Raw genomic sequence first — 20,402 nt, forward strand, 5'->3', positions numbered from 1 at the left:
ACAATACAGCAAAGGAACAGTCTTGTCAATCCACAATGTCTAAGCCAAACATGATGCCTGATGTGATCCATGTTCCTCCATCCATTTTTTTTAAAGGTACAGGTAACTGAAGAAATGTTGATAAAAACTTGTGAAAATTAGTTTATCATGAAAAATAAACATTAACCTGCTACATCCTTCACATTGAAATCCAAAGACCCACAAATGCTTAAAATGTTTCGATGGAGCATTGGAGGCTGAGGGGTGACCTTATTGAAGTATACAAAATCGTGAGGCCCATGGATAAAGTGAACACTCCAATGGTAGAGGATTCTAAAAGAGCATAGGTTGAAGGTGAGAGGGAGGATTTTAAAGAGGGACCTCAGAGGCAATCTTTTCACTTCGAGGGTAGTCTGTTTCTGGAACAAGTTTCCAGAGGAAACGAATAAAATGGATAAGAATATGACTTTGAAAAAGACATTTGGACAGATATGTGGGTAGAGAAGGATTAGAGAGAAATGGGCCAAATACAAGCAAATGGGAAAGCCCAGAATGGCAACTTGAAGTTTGAAAATGCATACCTCCAGACACAGGGACAGCTTCTTCCCAATTGTTATCAGGCAATTGCTCTCACCTGGTGGGGTGGTCCAGCAGGTTGTTTGATAAAGTTATTCTATTTTTCTGATTGAGTGTAGAAAGTGGTTCCATAATAACTGAAAGCTTTTACATGCTTTAGACTTTAGATTTTAAAGATGTAGTGCAGAAACAGGCCCTTTGACCCACCGTGTCCGCGCCGACCAGCGATCATGCACTATCTTACACACCAAAGCCAAGTAACCTACAAACCTGTGTGTCTTTGGAGTGTGGGAGGAAACTAAAGCACCTGGAGAAACCCACTTGGTTACATGGAGTACGAACAAACACCTATATCCTATACTTCTGTACACTAAATGCATTTTCACCCGAAAGAAGTTTAATATTTACTCAAATAAACATGAGTGAATAGTTTGACCTATTTTTGCATACAAGTCTTATTTATATCAAAGCTTTTGTAAACTACTGTAAAGATTGCAGAAGCTCCATTTATGTTGAATACAAACTGTGCTTAAAATAATCCTCCTTTTTAAAACTGTATTTAAGCTTTATTGGTGTGGTAAACCTGTGCTGACCAGTGCATGGCACTGGACCCCCTTCAAAATGTTGTTAAATTGAGTAACAATAAGATCAAAATAATTCAGCAGACAATTGTACACTAAACAGGAGATGCATCAATTGAGATGTCAATAAAGCTCCCAAATGATCATTAGGATGAACATTGGATGTTAAAGAAACTTTTCCTTTAGCAGACACAAAATAGTTGCATAAAATGCAGTCATGGAGCTTTGGGAAACCATAGGGGAGGGTAACATGGAAATCTTCACATGCTAAAGTGACTAAGTCTGAACTATGCATGGCCACTTGTCACAGTGGGGTGTGGCAAAAAAGCAAACATCTCCTCTGATTGAGTCTCATGCCATGAGTGATCCCCATATCTCTATTATATGTCGGATGATCAAAGAGGCAATGGCTGCAGTATACAATTCCAATGTGGTTTGTACAACAAAGCTGCAAACAGTGAAGGGACCATTGAAAATGCTGAACACCGAGAATGGCAGATGTTGGCTCCAAGACATCAATGTGCACACTCTTCAATTGATGTTGCATTGCTGGTTTCAGCACAATGTGCTACTCTCTTTTTAAGCATACATTGAAGTCATAGGTTGAACCCTAAAGCTCCAATTCTTCCCAGCAGAGGAGGGAACATGAAGTGTGGCTTGTGATTTTGACTTGACTGATGCCAAGAACATGCCAAAAACATTAGGAGGGCACAGAGATGCCCATGCCAGTGTCCCGGTGGCTCTAATTTAGCCAGAAATGATTGTTAGCACAAGCAAATCCCAATTAAATCTTTTTTTGCATGATTTGTCTCTTAAAACCTGTTACTAATGGACATAAATTCAAGGGTTCCAATCTTTTACATCCGTTATCCTTATTTTGAGAGAACCGCATTGCAAAAGGTCCTGCACAGTTGAGCTGAAAATAAATGAAATGAAAATGGCTAATGATGACGAAGCCCTTATAATTCATTTTATTAAATCACTGTTTCCAAATATTTTTATATTAATATAAATATAATATATAATATAATATTTTTTAAATGTATATAATAAATAATATTATATACAATGTTCATATTTGTGTTTATATAATATATATATATAAATATAAAATATATAAATTATGCATATTATTTATTATATATAAATTTATTACAATATAATGTAATAAATATGGTATATTGATGTTAATATATTATCTTGTAATATAATATTAAATATTATATATACACTATATTTATATTAATACTATATATATATAAATATTAATATAATGTATTAGTCAAACTGGTCTAATTACTATAGGAATTGCATATGGAGAAGTCATTAATCACCTCATGCCTCTGAACATAACTGAAATCATGCATTCAACTCAGATTGATCTGTTTTAATAGATGTTATGCTGCCAGCACTTTCTAGCCAAAGAGAGAAGCTAGGAAAATAGCCTAATAACAAGATAACAGTCAATAGAATTGTCAAATTGAAAATTGAATACTTCAATCTGGGATAAAATAATGCGTCTATTGTTCATAGAATATATTTGAGTGTTTTTCATGAAACAATAATCAAAGCGATAGCAGTAAATTCAGTCAACACCACCAGACCAATCTCTTCAAATCCTTTGAGGAAATAACGTAGCAAGTGCTCTACGCCATTTCCAAAAGCCATTTCTTATCAAAACATGATCATGAATCTTCTTAACTTTCGACAAGACTACCATTAATGTTACTTATTTTCCTTATAGAGGTTTATATAATCACATGGGGCACAGATAAGGTGGATGGTCACAATCTTTTTCCCCAGGATAAGAGAGTCTAAATCTAGAGGATATAGGTTTAAGCTGTGAGGGGAAAGATTTAAAAGGGACCTTTGTGGCGTTTTTTTCACACAGAGGGTAGTGGGGATGTGAAATGAGCTGCCAGAGAAAATGGTAGAGGGTGGGTACAATTACATTTACATGAAAGGAATTTAGAGAAGTACGTGGGTAGGAAAAGTTTAGAGGGATATGCACCAAATGCAGTTAAATGAGACTAGCTCAGGTAGGCAACGTATGGCATGGACGAGTTGGGCTGAAGGGCCTGTTTCCATGTTGTATAACCATGATACCACTTCATCCCCTTTCTCTTCATTCTCTTCACAATAAGTCACATTCAGCTGTTAATGAAGTCCGACCTTTCATGCTATGATTGTATTGGAGATGGCACAGGGGAGAGTGATAGGGATGTTAACAGAATGTACCCAAGAGGAAAGATTGGATTAGGTTTTAGATCAAAGGGCTCTGAAAGAAGACCTAACTGACCGGCATAAAACATTTTAGGGTCTAGATAGAAGGGTCTCAGAAGGATATAGAATAAATTAGGTGCAGAACAATCTGTAGGTCTCTATCTCTTATTGCACACAAACATTAAAATATTATCATTTCAAGAGAGAGTTAGAGTTAGATTTAACTCTTAGGACTAAGGGAATCAAGGGTTATGGGGATAAAGCCGGAATAGGGTACTGATTTTGGATGATCAAACATGATCATATTGAATGGCGGTGCTGGCTCGAAGGGCTGAATAGCTTACTCCTGCACCTATTTTCTATGTTTTTGTTATTTCCACCTTTCATAACAACAGAAATGGGAGAGGGAGTAGGACATTTGACTACTCAAGCCTATTAAGATCATAGATAACCTTCTACCTCAGCAACATTTTCTTGCATCATCCCTATTTCCCTTGATTCCTTTAATATACAGAAATCTGCCATAGATTCATAGAGACATACAACATTGAAACAGCCCCTTAGGTCTATTGTCTGCATTGATCATCAAGCACCTATTTGCTCTAATCCCATTTTACATTTCTCATTTCCCCAATAACTCACCCAGATGCCATGATTCATCTACACTTCAGGAATCATTTACAGAGGCCCAGTGACCAAATAATTCACACATATTTGGGGGATGGGAACAAACTGGAGTGCCTGGAGGAAACTCATGTGGTCACAGAGGTAGCACAGAAACACCACACAGACAGTATTAGACATTAGGATTGAACCCATTTTGTTGGAGCAATGAGGCGTCAACACTACTAACTCTGCCACCCAGATCTCTATCGATCTCTGTTTTGAATGAGTCTCCACAAGCCTCAGGGTTACAAATTCCAGATGCACCACACCCTGTCAGAAGAAATGTCTTCTCATCTCTGTACTAAATGATCTGAGACTTGATCCTTGCTCTACTCTCCTCACGGGGGGAAACATCCTCCTCACATCTGGCCTGTAGAGCCCGATAATCACTTTGTAAATTTCTATGAGATTTCATCTCATTCTTCCAAAGACCACAGAATGTACACCTTGTCTCTCTATATCTCTCTATATATAGCAAGCCCACCATCCAGGTCACTACCTTACAGCCGTGATCAAATATATTAGCAGTTATATATCTGTGCGGTTGTGTTCAAATCCTCTTATATTTAAACCCTATGTACCATTTGCCTTCCTGGTCATCTTCTGCATATTGGCTTTCAACTACGTTTGTGTTCGGGCACCAAGTTCACAACATTCCCCAATCTAAAAAGTACTCTGTTACTTATTTTCGTTATAGAGGTTTATATAATCACGTGGGGCACAAATAAGGTGGATGGTCACAATCTTTTTCCCAGGATAAGAGAGTCTAAATCTAGAGGATATAGGTTTAAGCTGTGAGGGGAAAGATTTAAAAGGGACCTTTGTGGCGTTTTTTTCACACAGAGGGTAGTGGGGATGTGAAATGAGCTGCCAGAGAAAAAGGTAGAGGGTGGGTACAATTACATTTACATGAAAGGAATTTAGAGAAGTACATGGATAGGAAAAGTTTAGAGGGATATGCACCAAATGCAGTTAAATGAGACTAGCTCAGGTAGGCAACGTATGGCATGGACGAGTTGGGCTGCATTTGGTGCATATCCCTCTAAATGCTTTCAGCATTTCCACTTCCAGCTTTAACACCAGTGATGAACAAGACTTAATAAAAAAGCCTTTTGTAATAAAAGTTTTAGGAAAGTAAAGATAAATCATTCGAAATATGAATCTGTAAGGAGGAACTGCAGATGCTGGTTAAAACCAAAGATAGACACAAAGACAGCTGGAGTAAATCAGCGGGTCAAGCAGCTTCTCTAGAGAAAGGGAATAGGTGACATTTTGGTCGACCCAAAACCTCACCTATTCCTTGACCCACTGAGTTACTCCAGCTTTTTGTGTCTGTCTTCTATAGATGAATCTGTTCTATTAAGAAACCCTTGTCTCCCATTATAATTGTTTATGCATGATATAATTATCTATTTACCTAATAACATCGCAAAAATAATTTAATGCAAAACATGCTTTTCTTATCCATGGAGAAAATCAATAGTGGATACTGTTGGGTACTGCAAAGAGATGAACAAATATAGTGAGTCTCAGAGAAACTTTGAAAATAGGTATTGTACCTGACACTTTCATTCTGATTTCTGTAGTTGCATCATAAGCCAAAACATATCCCATGTACACTGTTCACAATAAATTCTACAGCTGCTTAGATAACCAAGGCATCGCTCGTGTGCACCTTTCACAATAACAATTCAGGAACTGGATGTAAATTGCTCCCTGGCAGCTTTTGAGCATGAGCTTGCGTAATCCTGTGAAGTTCTTTCTCAGTGCCAAGTCCCCTGTGCCTTGATCTGCTGCTCTGAGATACTCCCGTGATGCAGGTGTAACCACTCAAATTGCCTGACTTCTTCAATGCAACAGTAGCATCTTTACATAAAAGTGAAATGAACCAGTTTCATGCTGTGAACGTGTCAATCATTCTAATCCAGTTTTCCCAAGAATGTTTGCAACGTGCCAGAGAATAACAAAACATGGAGCTGAAGGAGTATATAAAATTTAATGAAAACAGCAAATATATAAATATTGATATTATCCTGTAATTGAATCAGATTTATTGAATTAGTAGCAGTGGGTCAATCAGATAGAAAACTGCTATGATTTATTTCCTTCAAAAAATTATCATTCGTAATGGGATGCAATATGCAGTTTTCGCCCAAGTCCATTCTTGCCCACTTTTAGAGCAGTCAGAATCTGTTCCTTTGAAACCCAATAGTTAGTTCAATCAAGACCAGGATACATGCACGGAATACTTGCTACATCTCTTTGTCCGTGTGCCCTGAAGTTGGGAAGAGGATTATTAAAGCACTAGACCGTGGACCTGTTGGGCCCAAACCTCTCCTGCATTGGTGCAGCACCCTCCCCTCCCCCCCTCCCCCCTCCCCCCTCCTCCCCCCCCTCCCCCCTCCCCCCTCCTCCCCTCCCCTCCCCTCCCTCCTCCCCCTCCCTACCCCCTCCATCCTCCCCTCCCCTCCCCTCCCACCCCCCGTCCCTCCACCCCCTCCCACCATCCCCCCCTCCCCCATCCTCTCCCCCCCACTCCACCACTCCATCCCCCTCAACCCCCCTTATCCTCCACCCCCTCCCTCCCTCCCTCTCCCCTCCCTCCCTAGGAGATAGATTTAAACTTTAAAATGTGAATAACTTAAAAAATATAACACTAATTTCAATGAAACATTCCATTAGCACCAAAGGGATGACAGTGAGTAAGGTGGGCCTAAAATTGTCACACTGTCATATACCGTTTTGGCTGTTGTTCAGGAACAAACAAACAAGAGTTTTAGTATATAGATGATAGGTTTTGAAAAATCAAGAGATCTTATGCAGCAAAAAGATTAGTGTTCCATAGGAAGACACATTTAAAAATGATGGTGACTGGTATATTGGTGTTAATATGGGATAGGTTTGCCAAAGTCTCTTTAAATCCATTCAAGTCCATTTACTCCATTCCATCCATATTGATTTGGTTGGGATGAAATCTGATTCAATGCTTCTCATGTTACACGTTTTTAACAATTTATATTCAATTTTATTGTCAAGAGTGGTTTGTTGTCATGTGTCCCAGATAGAACAATGAAAATTTTACTTGCTGCAGCACAACAGAATATGTAAACATGTCAACTTGGTGCTGAGAAATTTATTAGCATTCATTGATATCATTTTTGATGACTGTTCTTGAGAGATTATTATTTGTCAGTCTTTAGGTTCCCCACCCGAAATACCATCTAACATTTTCCCTGCACAGATGTTGCCTGACCCATTGAATTCCTCTGCACTTTGTTGCTTACTTGAGATTCCAGCACTTGAGTGCTCTCTTGTGTTTCCAAGATTATTTTTAGTAATGGGATGCATGATTTCACACTGCCTCTGTTTCCACCTGACAGCTAAACTAAAAATTAATGAGACACGAGAGACTTCAGGTATTGGAATCTTAAGAAAAAATTCAAACTGCTGGAGGAACTCAGTGGGACAGGCAACATCTGTGGAGGGAAATGGACAGACGATGTTTCAGGTCAGAACCATTCTTCAGACTGATGAAGTAGAGGGGAGATAGCCCGTAAAAAGCGGTGAATGGAAGGGAAGGGAAGAGCTAACAAGTGAGGTGGATCAACATAAGGAAGGGTTGGCTGATGGATAGGTCAGATGGAGAGAAAGGTGGAGATGGTAAACAAAGCTGGAGCTGATAAATGGGGTAGACAAAACGGTGTAAATAGTGAAATCTGTTAAGAAAGGGTGAGGAGTGAAATGTGGGGATGAATGGAGAGGTGAATTGTGAGTGGAAGGGAATGGGAGAAGAAAAATGGGAGGACCAGCATATGGATGATAAATGGATGGAGGAGGTGGAGAAGGAGAATAGCACTGTGTAATTCGGGGCAGGGAGAATGGAAATAAAGGTGTGCATGGGGGTGAGAGGAATGAAGATGAGTAGAAGAGTCTGAAGAAAGGTCCTGACCCAAAACGTTACTTATCCATGTTCTCCAGAGATGCTGCTGTCTGACACTCCAATACTTTGTATCATTTTGTGTCAACCAGCACCTGCAGTTCCTTGTTTTTGTTTTAGTTTTAGTTTTTTAGTTTTAGAGATACATCGCGGAAACAGGCCTTTTGGCCTACTGAGTCCACACCGACCAATGATCGCCCCGCACATTAATATTGTCCTACACACACTAGGGACAATTTACATTTATACCAAGCCAATTTACCTACAAACCTGTACGTCTTTGGAGTATGGGAGGAAACTGAAGATCTCGGAGAAAACCCACATGGTCACGGGGAGAACGTACAAACTCTGTGCAGACAGTCAGTTGGGGTCGAACCCGAGTCTCCGGTGCCGCAAGCACTGTAAGGCAGCAACTCTCTATGCAGCACCCCTTTCTACAAATAGATGAGAAGTAGAGGTGGGAGGGAGAAAGGGGTTGGTTTACTTAAATTTCAAGAATTCAATGTTCATGCCATTGGTTTTTAGGCTATACAAATGGAATTGGAGGTGATGTTTTAAGTATGCTGGGTGTTAAAATGTGAGAGAGTCCACTTTAAACTTTAGCACTTTGTAAAGACTTTGCGTCTACTTCAAATAATATTTCATATTGTTGCAATGATCAAGAACTATATGCATTAATTAGATTTAAATTTTGCCAAGATAGTAATGTCCCTTAAGGACAGAAAAGACTTCTCCCTCAAAGGGTTTTCACCATCTACTGTATACTTGCGCTGACCAGCGTAGGCACTTCTGATCATTCTTTACTGTTACTTACTGGAAAATATTCAAGCCTCCAGCAAACCAAACTTCCACTCTTGCATGTGGAACAGCTTTTTGCAAGAACATGGAGTTTAGGGCCAGGAGTTAAAACAATGACCATGGTTCATGTTGCCAACCTCACCCATTTTGTTCCACAATCACCTCTTTCCTCAACCAAGTCCTGCTTTCAGTGTTATTTTCATCAGAAAGCACCTACCGTGTTTTTTTGTTCAGGGAAACGGTGTTTAGCTTTTTTCACCTCAGGGGTCACAGTTTAAGAATAAGGGGTGGGTCATTTAGGACTGAGGTGAGGAAAAACCTTTTCACTCAGAGAGTTGTGAATCTGTGGAATTCTCTGCCAGAGAAGGCGGTGGAGGCCAATTCACTGGATATTTTTAAGAGAGAGTTAGATTTAGCTCTTGGGGATAAAGGAATCAAGTGATATGGGGAAAAAGCAGGAACGGGGTACTGATAGATGATCAGCCATGATCATGTTGAATGGCAGTGATGGCTCGAGGGGCTGAAAGGCCTACTCCTGCACCTATTTGTCTTTGTTTCTATGTTTTTCCTTTTCTTTTCACTTTTCTTTCCAATCAGTTTTACTGACTTAGAGATATATATTACTGCGAATGAGTTCTGAATTATAATAATTCTTGTTTAAGATGAAATCAAAATATAAATACTCAAAGTATATTTACAGTCATAGTTCAGTGCAGCACCTTCAAGAATTTCTTTGTCTACGGTTTCAATAATTAGGCAAATAAATAAAAGATACAAAAGATTGAAAGCACATGCAACCAGATTCAGAAACAGTTCTTTTGCCTAGTTAGACTACTGTTCGGATCTCTAATAAGCTTTGGTGTAATTCTGATTTTCCAATCAATCTGACCTTGGACTTTATCTCTGTGACTGAAATGCTGTAATACCATTCTGCACCCCCTCGTATTTTTCTCTTTAAACTACCTGTTGTACCTGGGTAGGCTTGATTGCACTCATGTGCAGCATGATTTGATTGAATAGTGCACAAACACAGTTTTTCAGTGGATCTCGATACACATGACAACAGTAAACCAATACCAAAAAGAAATTACACTTTCTTCTATAGACTTCTTGTGGCTTGGGTCCAAAGCATTGATTCTCAATTTTTATGCACAGATATTCTTTGTACTAAGTGCGAGTCTTTATGTGTTGATTTTTTAAAGTATTAATCATTGACTGATTGGTGACATCTTTCCTGACAGGCTAGAAGACAGCAATTGGAATGGCCTGTATTCGGCATAAAAACACTAACTGTAGGATTTAAAAATAATACACCAGAACTGAGGTCCCATGCTTTATGAAGAAGCTTAAGCCTTATGAATCAAAAGGTAGTATTAACACAATATGAACACTGTACCTCGGTACACATAATAATAATAATAATAATAAACATTTATTTTTTATAGCGCTTTTCCAAATACTCAAAGATGCTTTACAAAAACAGTCAAGACATAAAAACAAACAAACGAACTGTCCTGACGGAGAAGCGGCGAACAAACAGCGCCAGCGTCCTCTCACGTCAGGGTCCGGCAGTAGACAAAAAAAACACAAGACACACAATTACAATTTTTAACACAAACAGCCATCACAGTGATTGCTCCAGGCACACCCTCACTGTGATGGAAGGCAAAGAAAAGTCTTATCTCCTCCTCAGTCTTCCTCAGTCTCATGACAATAAACTAAACTGTAAACATATACTTTTTTGTTAAAGAAGTATCTGTTGCACTCGGGGTGATTTTCATAAAAATATTAGAAATAGAGCAGGAATAAATCATTTGACTCCTCGTGCCTGTTCCACAGTTGGATAAGGTCATGGTGGACCCTTCACATTTACGTCACTTCCTTATGCTGTCTCCTTTTTCTCTGATACCCTTAACATTTTTTTTATAAACTATCAATCTCTGTCTTGAATATACTCAACCACTGAGCTTCCAAGCCCTCTCAGGGAAATAATGCCAAGGATTCACTGCCCTATGTTGAAGACATTTAAAAAAAGGAGTCTAGACCAATCACAAGGGGATGGTCTGATGTATGAAACTAGGTATGGCCCTAATAGGCTGAAGTATAAAGATAAAACATTCAAAAGGGTTAAGGCACAGATGTAATTTTTCACTTAGTAGGAAGACTTTTTAGATATAGCCTCAACCCTCATAGCCTTATTAATGAGGTTCCCGAGCACATTAGGAGATCCTAATGAAACATTTAAAATACTAGATCAGCACACATTGTTCCAGACCCTTGATCTTGAAACATGAGTTTGTATCCCACCACTGGATCTGGGGAATTTAAATTTAAATCTGAATTTATTGAAAGCTAACGGTGATAGTATTAGTGTTAATAATTAGTATTAGTTCTATGAATCTACTGGACTGTCATAAAATGAAAAACGATTGACCATCCTTATCTTTCAAGACCCCATTTTGACTATGGACCCACCCTTGTAGTTAGTTCTTAATTATTTGTTCAGTTCAGGGCCAATTAGCGATAAACAATAAATGCCGACTTTGCCAGCAACATTACGCGAGTAATGTACAATAAAAATAATTTATTTTATGAACTAGTTTACTGTGCCCTTTCACTGTTGAGTTTTCCTGAACTTTTCTGCATAAGGTCAACAAAACCAAATTGGTTGGAAGCTCCCAAAGGAAAAGTGAGTGTAAGATACATTCATCACAATGCTTTCACAAATTATGTTCTTTCTTATTTTATAGACAAATCTGTAAGGAATTTCAAGACCTCTTAAGCCAGGACAGATCACCTCTGGGATCTTCGAGACCAACTCCAATTCTAGACCTCGACATTCAGAGACATTTAACGCATTTTAGGTACTTGATTATCTTGTCGCATTTCTGAATAAATAGCCATTTTATTTTCAATTAAGCAAATCTCGCGTGAAAGCCTAACATGAAAATGGTTGCTCAAGTAGTTCACTAATCTGTGCAATTTATGTATAGCGTATAATTCACTATAGTTAACTATTGTTGCATACTGAATTGGTTTAAAATTGTGCCAAAATATAATGAAAAAGGTTTCATAACAAGAAGATTGACATCAAGCTGGGCATCAGATTTTGGCATGACAAAGGCACATCCAGCCCAGTCAAACCTACAACTTCCGGTTGTTCCAAAAAAAGTCAAACCAAGCAGAGAGAAACTCTTACTCACCGCCTTATCCCATCCTCAAAACTAACCCCAATATTCTTCTCTATGTGAGGCTCTTGGCTGCCTCACAAAAACACCGTTGACTGCATGGGAAATAGCTTGATTAAATAATGAATCTGAATGCATGGTCATGCACAAGGAAACCTTCCAGTAAGAATTTATTTACTTCCCTTGAAGCCTATGGCATAGCAGATTGATAGTAGTACTATTGATAATAGTATTAATATAAGATGCAACACAATACGGCTAATGTGTAGGAAGGAACTGCAGATGGAACTGCAGATCTATTCTACATTTTCCTTTTATCATCATCTCTTTTGATCTCTTACACTTCCTTATCTCCGTAACCCTCGCCCCTGGCGCTCAGTTTGAAGAAGCGTCTCAAGCTGAAACGTCACCTATTTCTTTTATCCAGAGATGCTGCCTGTCCTGCTGAGTTACGCCAGCATTTTATGTCTATCTACAATATGGCTAATGGCTTAGTGCTCTAATGATATTTGTAGTGATAGGATCAAAGACCCTTTCTAACTGTGCTCAGGCAAAGGTTTGTGATATTTATGTATTGATAAAGCTTGGTGATTATTTACTTCATTCTAACATTACCTATGGTAAATGATGTCAACCAAACATATTATATTTATTTGGTTAAGATCCTTGTGCTGACTTTCATTGAGGCATTGTTGAAAACATGGTTTATAATGATGCACTTTTAAAAACAGTTTTAATTGTAATAATGATTTTGCATTGTGAATGTAAGATCAAATTGGATGTTGACTGTCCTGTTTTAAATTCCTTGACACAGCCTGATCACACATGGATTCGGCACCCCTGCTATCTGTGCTACCCTCAGTACCTTCCAAACTGTCCTGAGTGAAATGCTCACTTATCTGGATAAGCACACGGTTACTAAAAACGGAGCTTCACCAGACAATGGCCAGGGCAATAGCAACACAGAAAAAGGATCACTGCGGAAGAGCTTGGAGCCATCTCAAAAAGATGGGAAAATCGAGAAAACGGAATGAACTCAGTGAATGAACTTTGGTCAGCCAGAGCCTTCCTGCTGTTGAAGTCCACTTAATTGGTCTGTATCTCTTGTAGGAAGACTAGAAGGAAGGGAACGAAAGCTCAATGTGGGAGTCACTATTTTTACAATACTGAAATATTTTGTGCACAGTCGTGCTGTTTATATAGTGTTTATAGTGATGCACAATACAATTTAACCACTGGATACAAAAGTGCAGTATCTTCTTTCAGTTAACGACCTACGCAATGTGCCATAAACCAGCTCGACATTCACATCATGTTATATGATTTGACCTCCAAATTCTTAGGAATGTGGTGGCGCCGGCCACCCGACACAAACAAGGAAACTTCCACTTTTGCAGGCGTAGCTCCAACCAGAGTCCTGTCTGTTTAAGTTCTGACCAACAAAGTCGCAGTAAGCAAAGACTGAAACAGCTGCAGACTTTTAAACTGACCACATTTCCACTTGTGTGCACAACTGGACAGTGAAACAAAGGCAGTTAAACGTTCAAATTATTTTACTGACTTCAATTATTATAACGAGTAGATGAACCACTTGGAATGATATCATATGTTAGAAGTCAAACATTATTATGACAGAAATCATCGTATCACATAGCTGGCAATATGACCTCCATGCAAGATGGATCCCGACCTGAAACATCACCTAGCATGTTCTCCAGAAATGCCAACAGACACACTGAGTTACTCCAGCACATTGTGTCTTTTTTTTTTGTTGTAAACCAACATCTGCAATTCCTTTAGTCTTCAATTTGAGCCTAATATTGGATTTGTTTTAGTTCAATTGAAATTCGGTAACTGCACCTTACAGTGTTACATATGTGAAAGTAACACTGTTGAGGTTGATATCTCAGCATATTTTGAACTTAGTGGGACTTAAAGCTACTTATTATTTCATACAGATTGAACTGATTCTTAGGGAAATGTTGTTTAATTTTTTTTTTTAAATCTGAAAAAGTATTGGCATTTTAACTTGCATCATTTGAAGACAGATTATTGCATTCCAAAAGAAAGGAAAATGACCAGATGCATCCAAGGAAAAGGGAAGGCTCTTACTTTGCATTAAACATTTCAATAGAGCTCACATGTATCTTAAATATTTAACTATTAATCTCCACCCATCAATGATCAGGTAGCTCTGTGCATTTTTTAAACAAGGTTAATTTCTTTCAGATTTCCAGTATGTGCATTCCTTTTATAAACTTATTATTTAAAGTGCCTGGTCAGGCTCTATGACCAGCAGACTTATTTACATACATGAAATGCCAAGACAACGCTTTACAATTTTATGTTTTTAAAGGATATGCAGAAAAGTTATGTTTCTATCCTAACATTCAGTGGCCAGAACTGGTGATCTGGAAGCAAGAGTTCGAATCCCTCCAAGGCAGCTGATAAGCTTAAATTCTGTTTATTTGTTTTTAATGTTAGCAATGGTGAATCTGGATTGGCAACAAAAAAAAAAACCTTCAAGGCCATTAGTTTACTATTGTCCACCAGGAAGTGTATCTGAAATCTTTTTTTCATCTGGCTTTTTTTGTGATTACAGGCCTGCAGCAATGCAATTGACTTTTAACTTTTCATGAGAGAAATAGATCGGATAGATGCACAGAATCTTTTGCCTAGGGTAAGGGAATCGAGGGCCAGAGGACATAGGTTCAAGGTGAAGGGGAAAATATTAAATAGGAATCTGAGGGGTAACTTTTTCACACAAAGGGTGGTGGGTGTATGGAACAAGCTGCCAGAGGAGGTAGTTGAGGCTGGGACTATCCCATCGTTTAAGAAGCAGTTGGACAGGTACATGGATAGGACAGGTTTGGAGGGATATAGACCAGGCGCAGGCAGGTGGGACTAGTGTAGCTGGGACATGTTGGCCAGTGTGGGCAAGTTGGGCCAAAGGGTCTGTTTCCACATTGTATCACTCTATGACTATATAACTGCTCTCTGAAATGGCCTTGTTTACCATTAAGCTCAGTAGTATTTAAGGAAAGGGAATAGATTCTTACCTTGCTATCATCCTGTGAATAAATAAATCCAGGTTGTCCCCAATAATGACCGGGTTCCGTTTTTACAGATATCCATGAGTTGATTTTGTCGATAAGTCAGAAGATTCATAAGAATAACTCTATGTGATACCTTACCTCCATTGCAATGAATGTCACCAGAAGCGCACAAGAGTGTTAAGAATGAATAGTTATGTAAACGGAGAGAGAGAGAAACTAGTTTTGCTGCTCAAAGGAATGAATAGATGTACGTCAGACTTTTGAACTTGATATTTTTTTAATAATGAAGGCTCATTCATATGTAGCGGCAGCTATAAGTTGGGTGTTTTGTAATCCAGAGTTGGTCTGTATTAAAAAAAAAAGGACTTTTCCGCAAAGATTTAGTGTCAAATTCCAAGCAAACTTTAAATAATTCTGTTTTCCTGTTCCAGGTTACTTTTGGCACATATCTATTAGACCCATTCAGTGAAAATATTTTTCCATTTGCTGTTCTCCATGACATTGCTGCACTGTTAGAGTTATACATCATGGAATAAACAGCAACGTTCATCCTACACTAATAATCAAAATCTATAATTATCCCATTTTCCCTTCTCAAACGCCCACAATTTTCCAACCACTCATCTGCCCTAGGGACAAATTGCAATAGATAAATAACCTTCAAAGCAGCACATTTCTGGCATGTAGGAAGAAACCTAGGGGAAGCCCATGCAGTCACGGGGAGAACTAACAAACACCACACAAAGTCAAGATTGAACCTTGTGCTCTGGAGCTATCAGGCAGCAGCAGTAACAACTGTGCCACTGTGCCACTGACTATTATCCTGCACCATCTTTCCTCAACAGTATTTACTTTGTATGGTTTCACTCCTCCCTTTTCAAATATAGTAGGCACATCTGCAGAAGCATTTTTTCTTTGTGGTCCCATAATACCTCTCTGGTCTTCATCTTTCCTTAAAAGCCTGATCACTCTAATTTATATCTTGGGCCTAATGATGTAATTTAGTTTAGTTTAGTTTAGTTTAGTTTAGTTTAGTTTAGTTTAGTTTAGTTTAGTTTAGTTTAGTTTAGTTTAGTTTAGTTTAGTTTAGAGATACAGCATGGAAACAGGCCTTTAGGCCCACCGGGTCTGCGCTGACCAGCAATCCCTGTATGCTAGCACTATCCTATATACTAGTGGCAATTTACAGTTTTTTTCTACCAATGTCAATTGACTTACAAGCTTGTACGACTTTGAAACCGGAGCACCTTGGGAAAACCCACGCGGTCATGGGGAGAACATGCAAACTCTGTACAGACAGCACCCTTAGTCAGGATCGAGCTCGTGTCTCTGGTGCTGTAAGGCAGCAAGTCTACCACTGCGCCAGCATGTCGTCCCCTGTAACAACATATCATTACAGGTTGCTATGTCCATATTAACAAGTATAGACTTCAATTTGGATATTGAGAATAAGCAAACTTCACCCCATCACTTCCCTTGTCTCTGTGATGATATCCATGGGGCATGATGAAACAATCGGTGAATGATTGGAGTTAGTGATGGCTAGGGAAAAGATTGTGTGATGAGTTGGAAGTTAATTCTGCCATTTTCATGCCATGGTATAAAGTTTGTTCCTTTGTACAATGTCTTATCTTCCTCCATGACAATCTGTTGAGGTTGAAGGAAATCATACAAATATTTTGTTTCCTATTTCACTCCAAATCTTCTCCCACTATAGCATTTCCTGCCTCTGTCTGTATTTCAACCTTTCTACTAGTAGGGTGTTTGCCCATTTTTTTTCAAGTCAATCAACTTTTTTCCCATTTTGTCCCTGGTTTCATCTCTAAAATTCAAATATGTTTTGCACTAAATGTTACTCACCCATTATAGGCAGCATAATGGGGCTGTGATAGAGTTGCTGCCTCACGATGCCTGAGACCCAGGTTCAATCATGACTGTGGGTGTAGTCTGCACAGAGTTTGTACATTCTCCCTGTGACTGTGTACGTTTTCTCCGAAAGCTCCAGTTTCCTCCCACAATCCAAAGACGTACAGGTTTGTAGGTTAATTGGCTTCTGTAAATTGTAAATTGTCCCTGGTGTGTAGGATAGTGCTAGTGTACTAGCACTATCCTAGTCGCTGGTGGGCCGAAGGGCTTGTTTTCACGTTGTATCTCTAAACTAAACTAAAATTATGCCAATGGATATCATCAAACAAGAGATTGAACGATAAATGATTATCATTATTCTGTGCATTAATCTGCAGTTCTAAATCGTTGATTCGAGGCAAAACATCCTTGAATTACTCTTTTTTCAATTTTTCCCTTTTAGCCCATCCCATCTCATCATCACTCCTGTTTCACCTCTCTATCAAAGGTTTTGTTAATTTATCTGCCTTAGACAGGCAATATAAATGAATGATATTGGTTTACTAAATCAAACTCAAAATGTATTACTTGTACAACAAACACTTGAATTAAGTATCTTTTAAGTAAACTGTGAGCTTTATTATTAGTTATGGGCTATTTTCCAAACAATGATTTGTCAAGTGAAAATAGATAATTATCCAAAGCTAATCTGTTGAAATTTAATGCATAGCCATCTGGCCATGGACTTTTTCTCTTTGTGAATACAGCTGAAAGCCAAGTAAGCTTCATATTTTTTAATATGTTGTTCATCCTCGAGGTTATTAGAGCTAGGTGGCATTGCAGCAGATTGAGACAGAATGACCTTGGGAGATGGAGGAAAGAAAGTCAAGAAAAGTAAAGTGAAAACATTCAGTGTCATAAATGCACTGTAGGTGGCAAGGCTTCCTCAATGGAATCTGAATTTTCCTGTTGACTTATTCACTTATTTTTAGTGAAGGTGAACACCAAAGTTGAGACAGAGTAGAAGGGACAGAGTAAAGAATGTCCCTTTTCTCCAGAGATGCTGCCTGACCCGTTGAGTTACTCCAGCTTTTTGTGTCTATCTTCGTAAAGAATGTAGCCTTTGGTTCCTACCCTTGTTCATAGGAAGAAGATTACAACAGGTGTCAGAACACTCATATTTTATCATACTTCTTATCAATAAGCACACTCTTTATTGATCTACAACTGCATATAGAAATACAATAAAAAGGATCCTGCCGCATTATAATTCCCATAATAATGAACCATGTTATTTGTGCTTAGCTGAAAAGCCATTTTGTTGCATGCTGTGTCAGGAGTAAGCTTTAATGGAGAAAATATATTGCTATTTTTAAATCCATTTAGGCTACTCAGCAAAGTTTGTTTTAATTAATTTGATTTAATTTTGATTTATTTCAAAGGCTTGGGACTCTGGATGGCCGAATCTGATTTAGGCCTTGAACAATAAGTATTATCAATTACAATAGCAGACTGAAAGACCTTATAGGGTACAACTCTGAGAAATAAATACTTCCACCAGAATTTATGACTACTACCTAAAGAAATGTTTTCCTTGGAAGATTTTGCTTCCTGGAAATGAGTTCTGAATATCACCAGTGTCCTATACCATTTAGTTACTTGTATATCCCAACAAAACAAAAAAACTGTTTAAAACTGAAATTAAAAGTGGTTAGCCTCATTAACTTGGAATGGTTATCCTTCTCATCAGCCAAGTATCACAGCTTTATAATGCCCAGCACAGCCCACTGTGTCATATTTATATGAATCTGAAGAAGGGACTGACCAGAAACGTCGCCTATTCCTTTTCTCCAGGAGACGCTGCCTGACCCTCTGAGATACTCCAGCATTTTGTGTCTACTTCATGTCAAATTTTATATCCTCCCTCCTAACCACCATTCATTCTTGCACTTTTTTCACTTTTGTGTTTGCTATATTATTAAAACATGAAGGTTTCACAGGCAAACGACATTAAGCACTAGTCCAGGTAGGACAGCGAGGGAATCTAAAGACCATAGATTTACATGTGAGAATAATCTGCCACTTTGATGCTCCACCCACGATATGAAAGGCCTTTGACTCACTCAGCCAGCTCTGAGAACAGAGAAGGAATGCCCCCTCTTTCAACCCTGGCACCACGTTGACCTTCATTGACCCAACCATGCAATTCAGTTAGTAATGTTCACAAAGCCACAGCCTAGTCTGCATGCCCGTCCCTTACAAAGGCATTGACAAATGGAACCAACGAAGAGTAGAGACGATTTAAGGAAAATTGTAAATAAAAGATTCCAATAGCACAAAGAACGTATCCCCATACCTGATGTAAGAAAATTAGAATAAAAAAATAATATTTTAAGTGGTTTCAAAATGGCAATGCCATTCTTAATGAATTGCTAAACATCCAGAACATGGAGGGATAAAATAGCTTGTGGTCTGATGAGTTGCCTATGAGATTTGGTTAATGCACAGTGGTAATCAGGGTTTTTGGCAGACTGAAAGCTTGGTTTTCTTAATGTAAATTAAAGAAATGTAGCAGCTTGCACAGTGCTGGCTGTTTTTTTTTCTACTGTTGCATTCTATAATATGTATTGTACATGAACTGTTGTATTTGTAATCTAATATATGTGTGCACTTGTTCACAAATAAACAACAAAAGTTCTAAATGTTGTCCAACATGAAGGTAAAAAGTCATTTCATTCTATCTTTCTATTCAGACCAAGATTTCAATCTTATACTTTTGCAACAATACTAGCCTACACTGAGATTTTTGCAAGAGCATCAATCATTGAAATGTTCCAGGCAAATCAACATAAGCAAATGAAAGAAATATTGGGATGAAAATGATTGTTTGTTTCACCAAAAAAATGTATTTGCCTGTGCTATAGTCTCAATAGACAATAGGTGCAGGTGTAGGCCATTCGGCCCTTCGAGCAAGCACCACCATTCAATGTGATTATGGCTGATCATTCTCAATCAGTACCCCGTTCCTGCATTCTCCCCATACACCCTGGCTCTGCTATCCTTAAGAGCTCTATCTAGCTCTCTCTTGAATGCATCCGGAGAATTGGCCTCCACTGCCTTCTGAGGCAGAGAATTCCACAGATTTATAACTCTGACTGAAAAGGTTTTTCCTCATCTCCGTTCTAAATGGCCTACCCCTTATTCTTAAACTGTGGCCCCTGGTTCTGGACTCCCCCAACATTGGGAACATGTTTCCTGCCTCTAACATGTCCAACCCCTTAATAATCTTATATGTTTCGATAAGATCCCATCTCATCCTTCTAAATTCCAGTGTATACAAGCCTAGTCACTCCAGTCTTTCAACATATGACAGTCCCGCCATTCCGGGAATTAACCTAGTAAACCTACGCTGCACGCCCTCAATAGCAAGCATATCCTTCCTCAAATTTGGAGATCAAAACTGCACACAGTACTCCAGGTGCGGTCTCACTAGGGCCCTGTACAACTGCAGAAGGACCTCTTTGCTCCTATAATTAACTCCTCGTTATGAAGG

At 38.7% G+C, this 20,402-nt stretch overlaps 1 protein-coding gene across 1 annotated transcript in view; it reads left to right on the forward strand.

The window, feature by feature from the left end:
* The window catches only part of tfap2d (transcription factor AP-2 delta (activating enhancer binding protein 2 delta)), a 63,555-nt gene extending 44,046 nt beyond the window's left edge, over positions 1-19,509 (forward strand). The window contains exons 7-8 of the mRNA XM_078400068.1: positions 11,511-11,624; positions 12,763-19,509. Coding sequence (XP_078256194.1) covers positions 11,511-11,624; positions 12,763-12,982 — 334 coding nt within the window. The 3' untranslated portion in view covers positions 12,983-19,509. The remainder of the gene's footprint in view (positions 1-11,510; positions 11,625-12,762) is intronic.
* The last annotated feature ends 893 nt before the right edge of the window (positions 19,510-20,402 follow it).

The sequence above is a fragment of the Rhinoraja longicauda genome, chromosome 5, assembly GCF_053455715.1.
Source record: "Rhinoraja longicauda isolate Sanriku21f chromosome 5, sRhiLon1.1, whole genome shotgun sequence".
Lineage (NCBI taxonomy): Eukaryota > Metazoa > Chordata > Chondrichthyes > Rajiformes > Arhynchobatidae > Rhinoraja > Rhinoraja longicauda.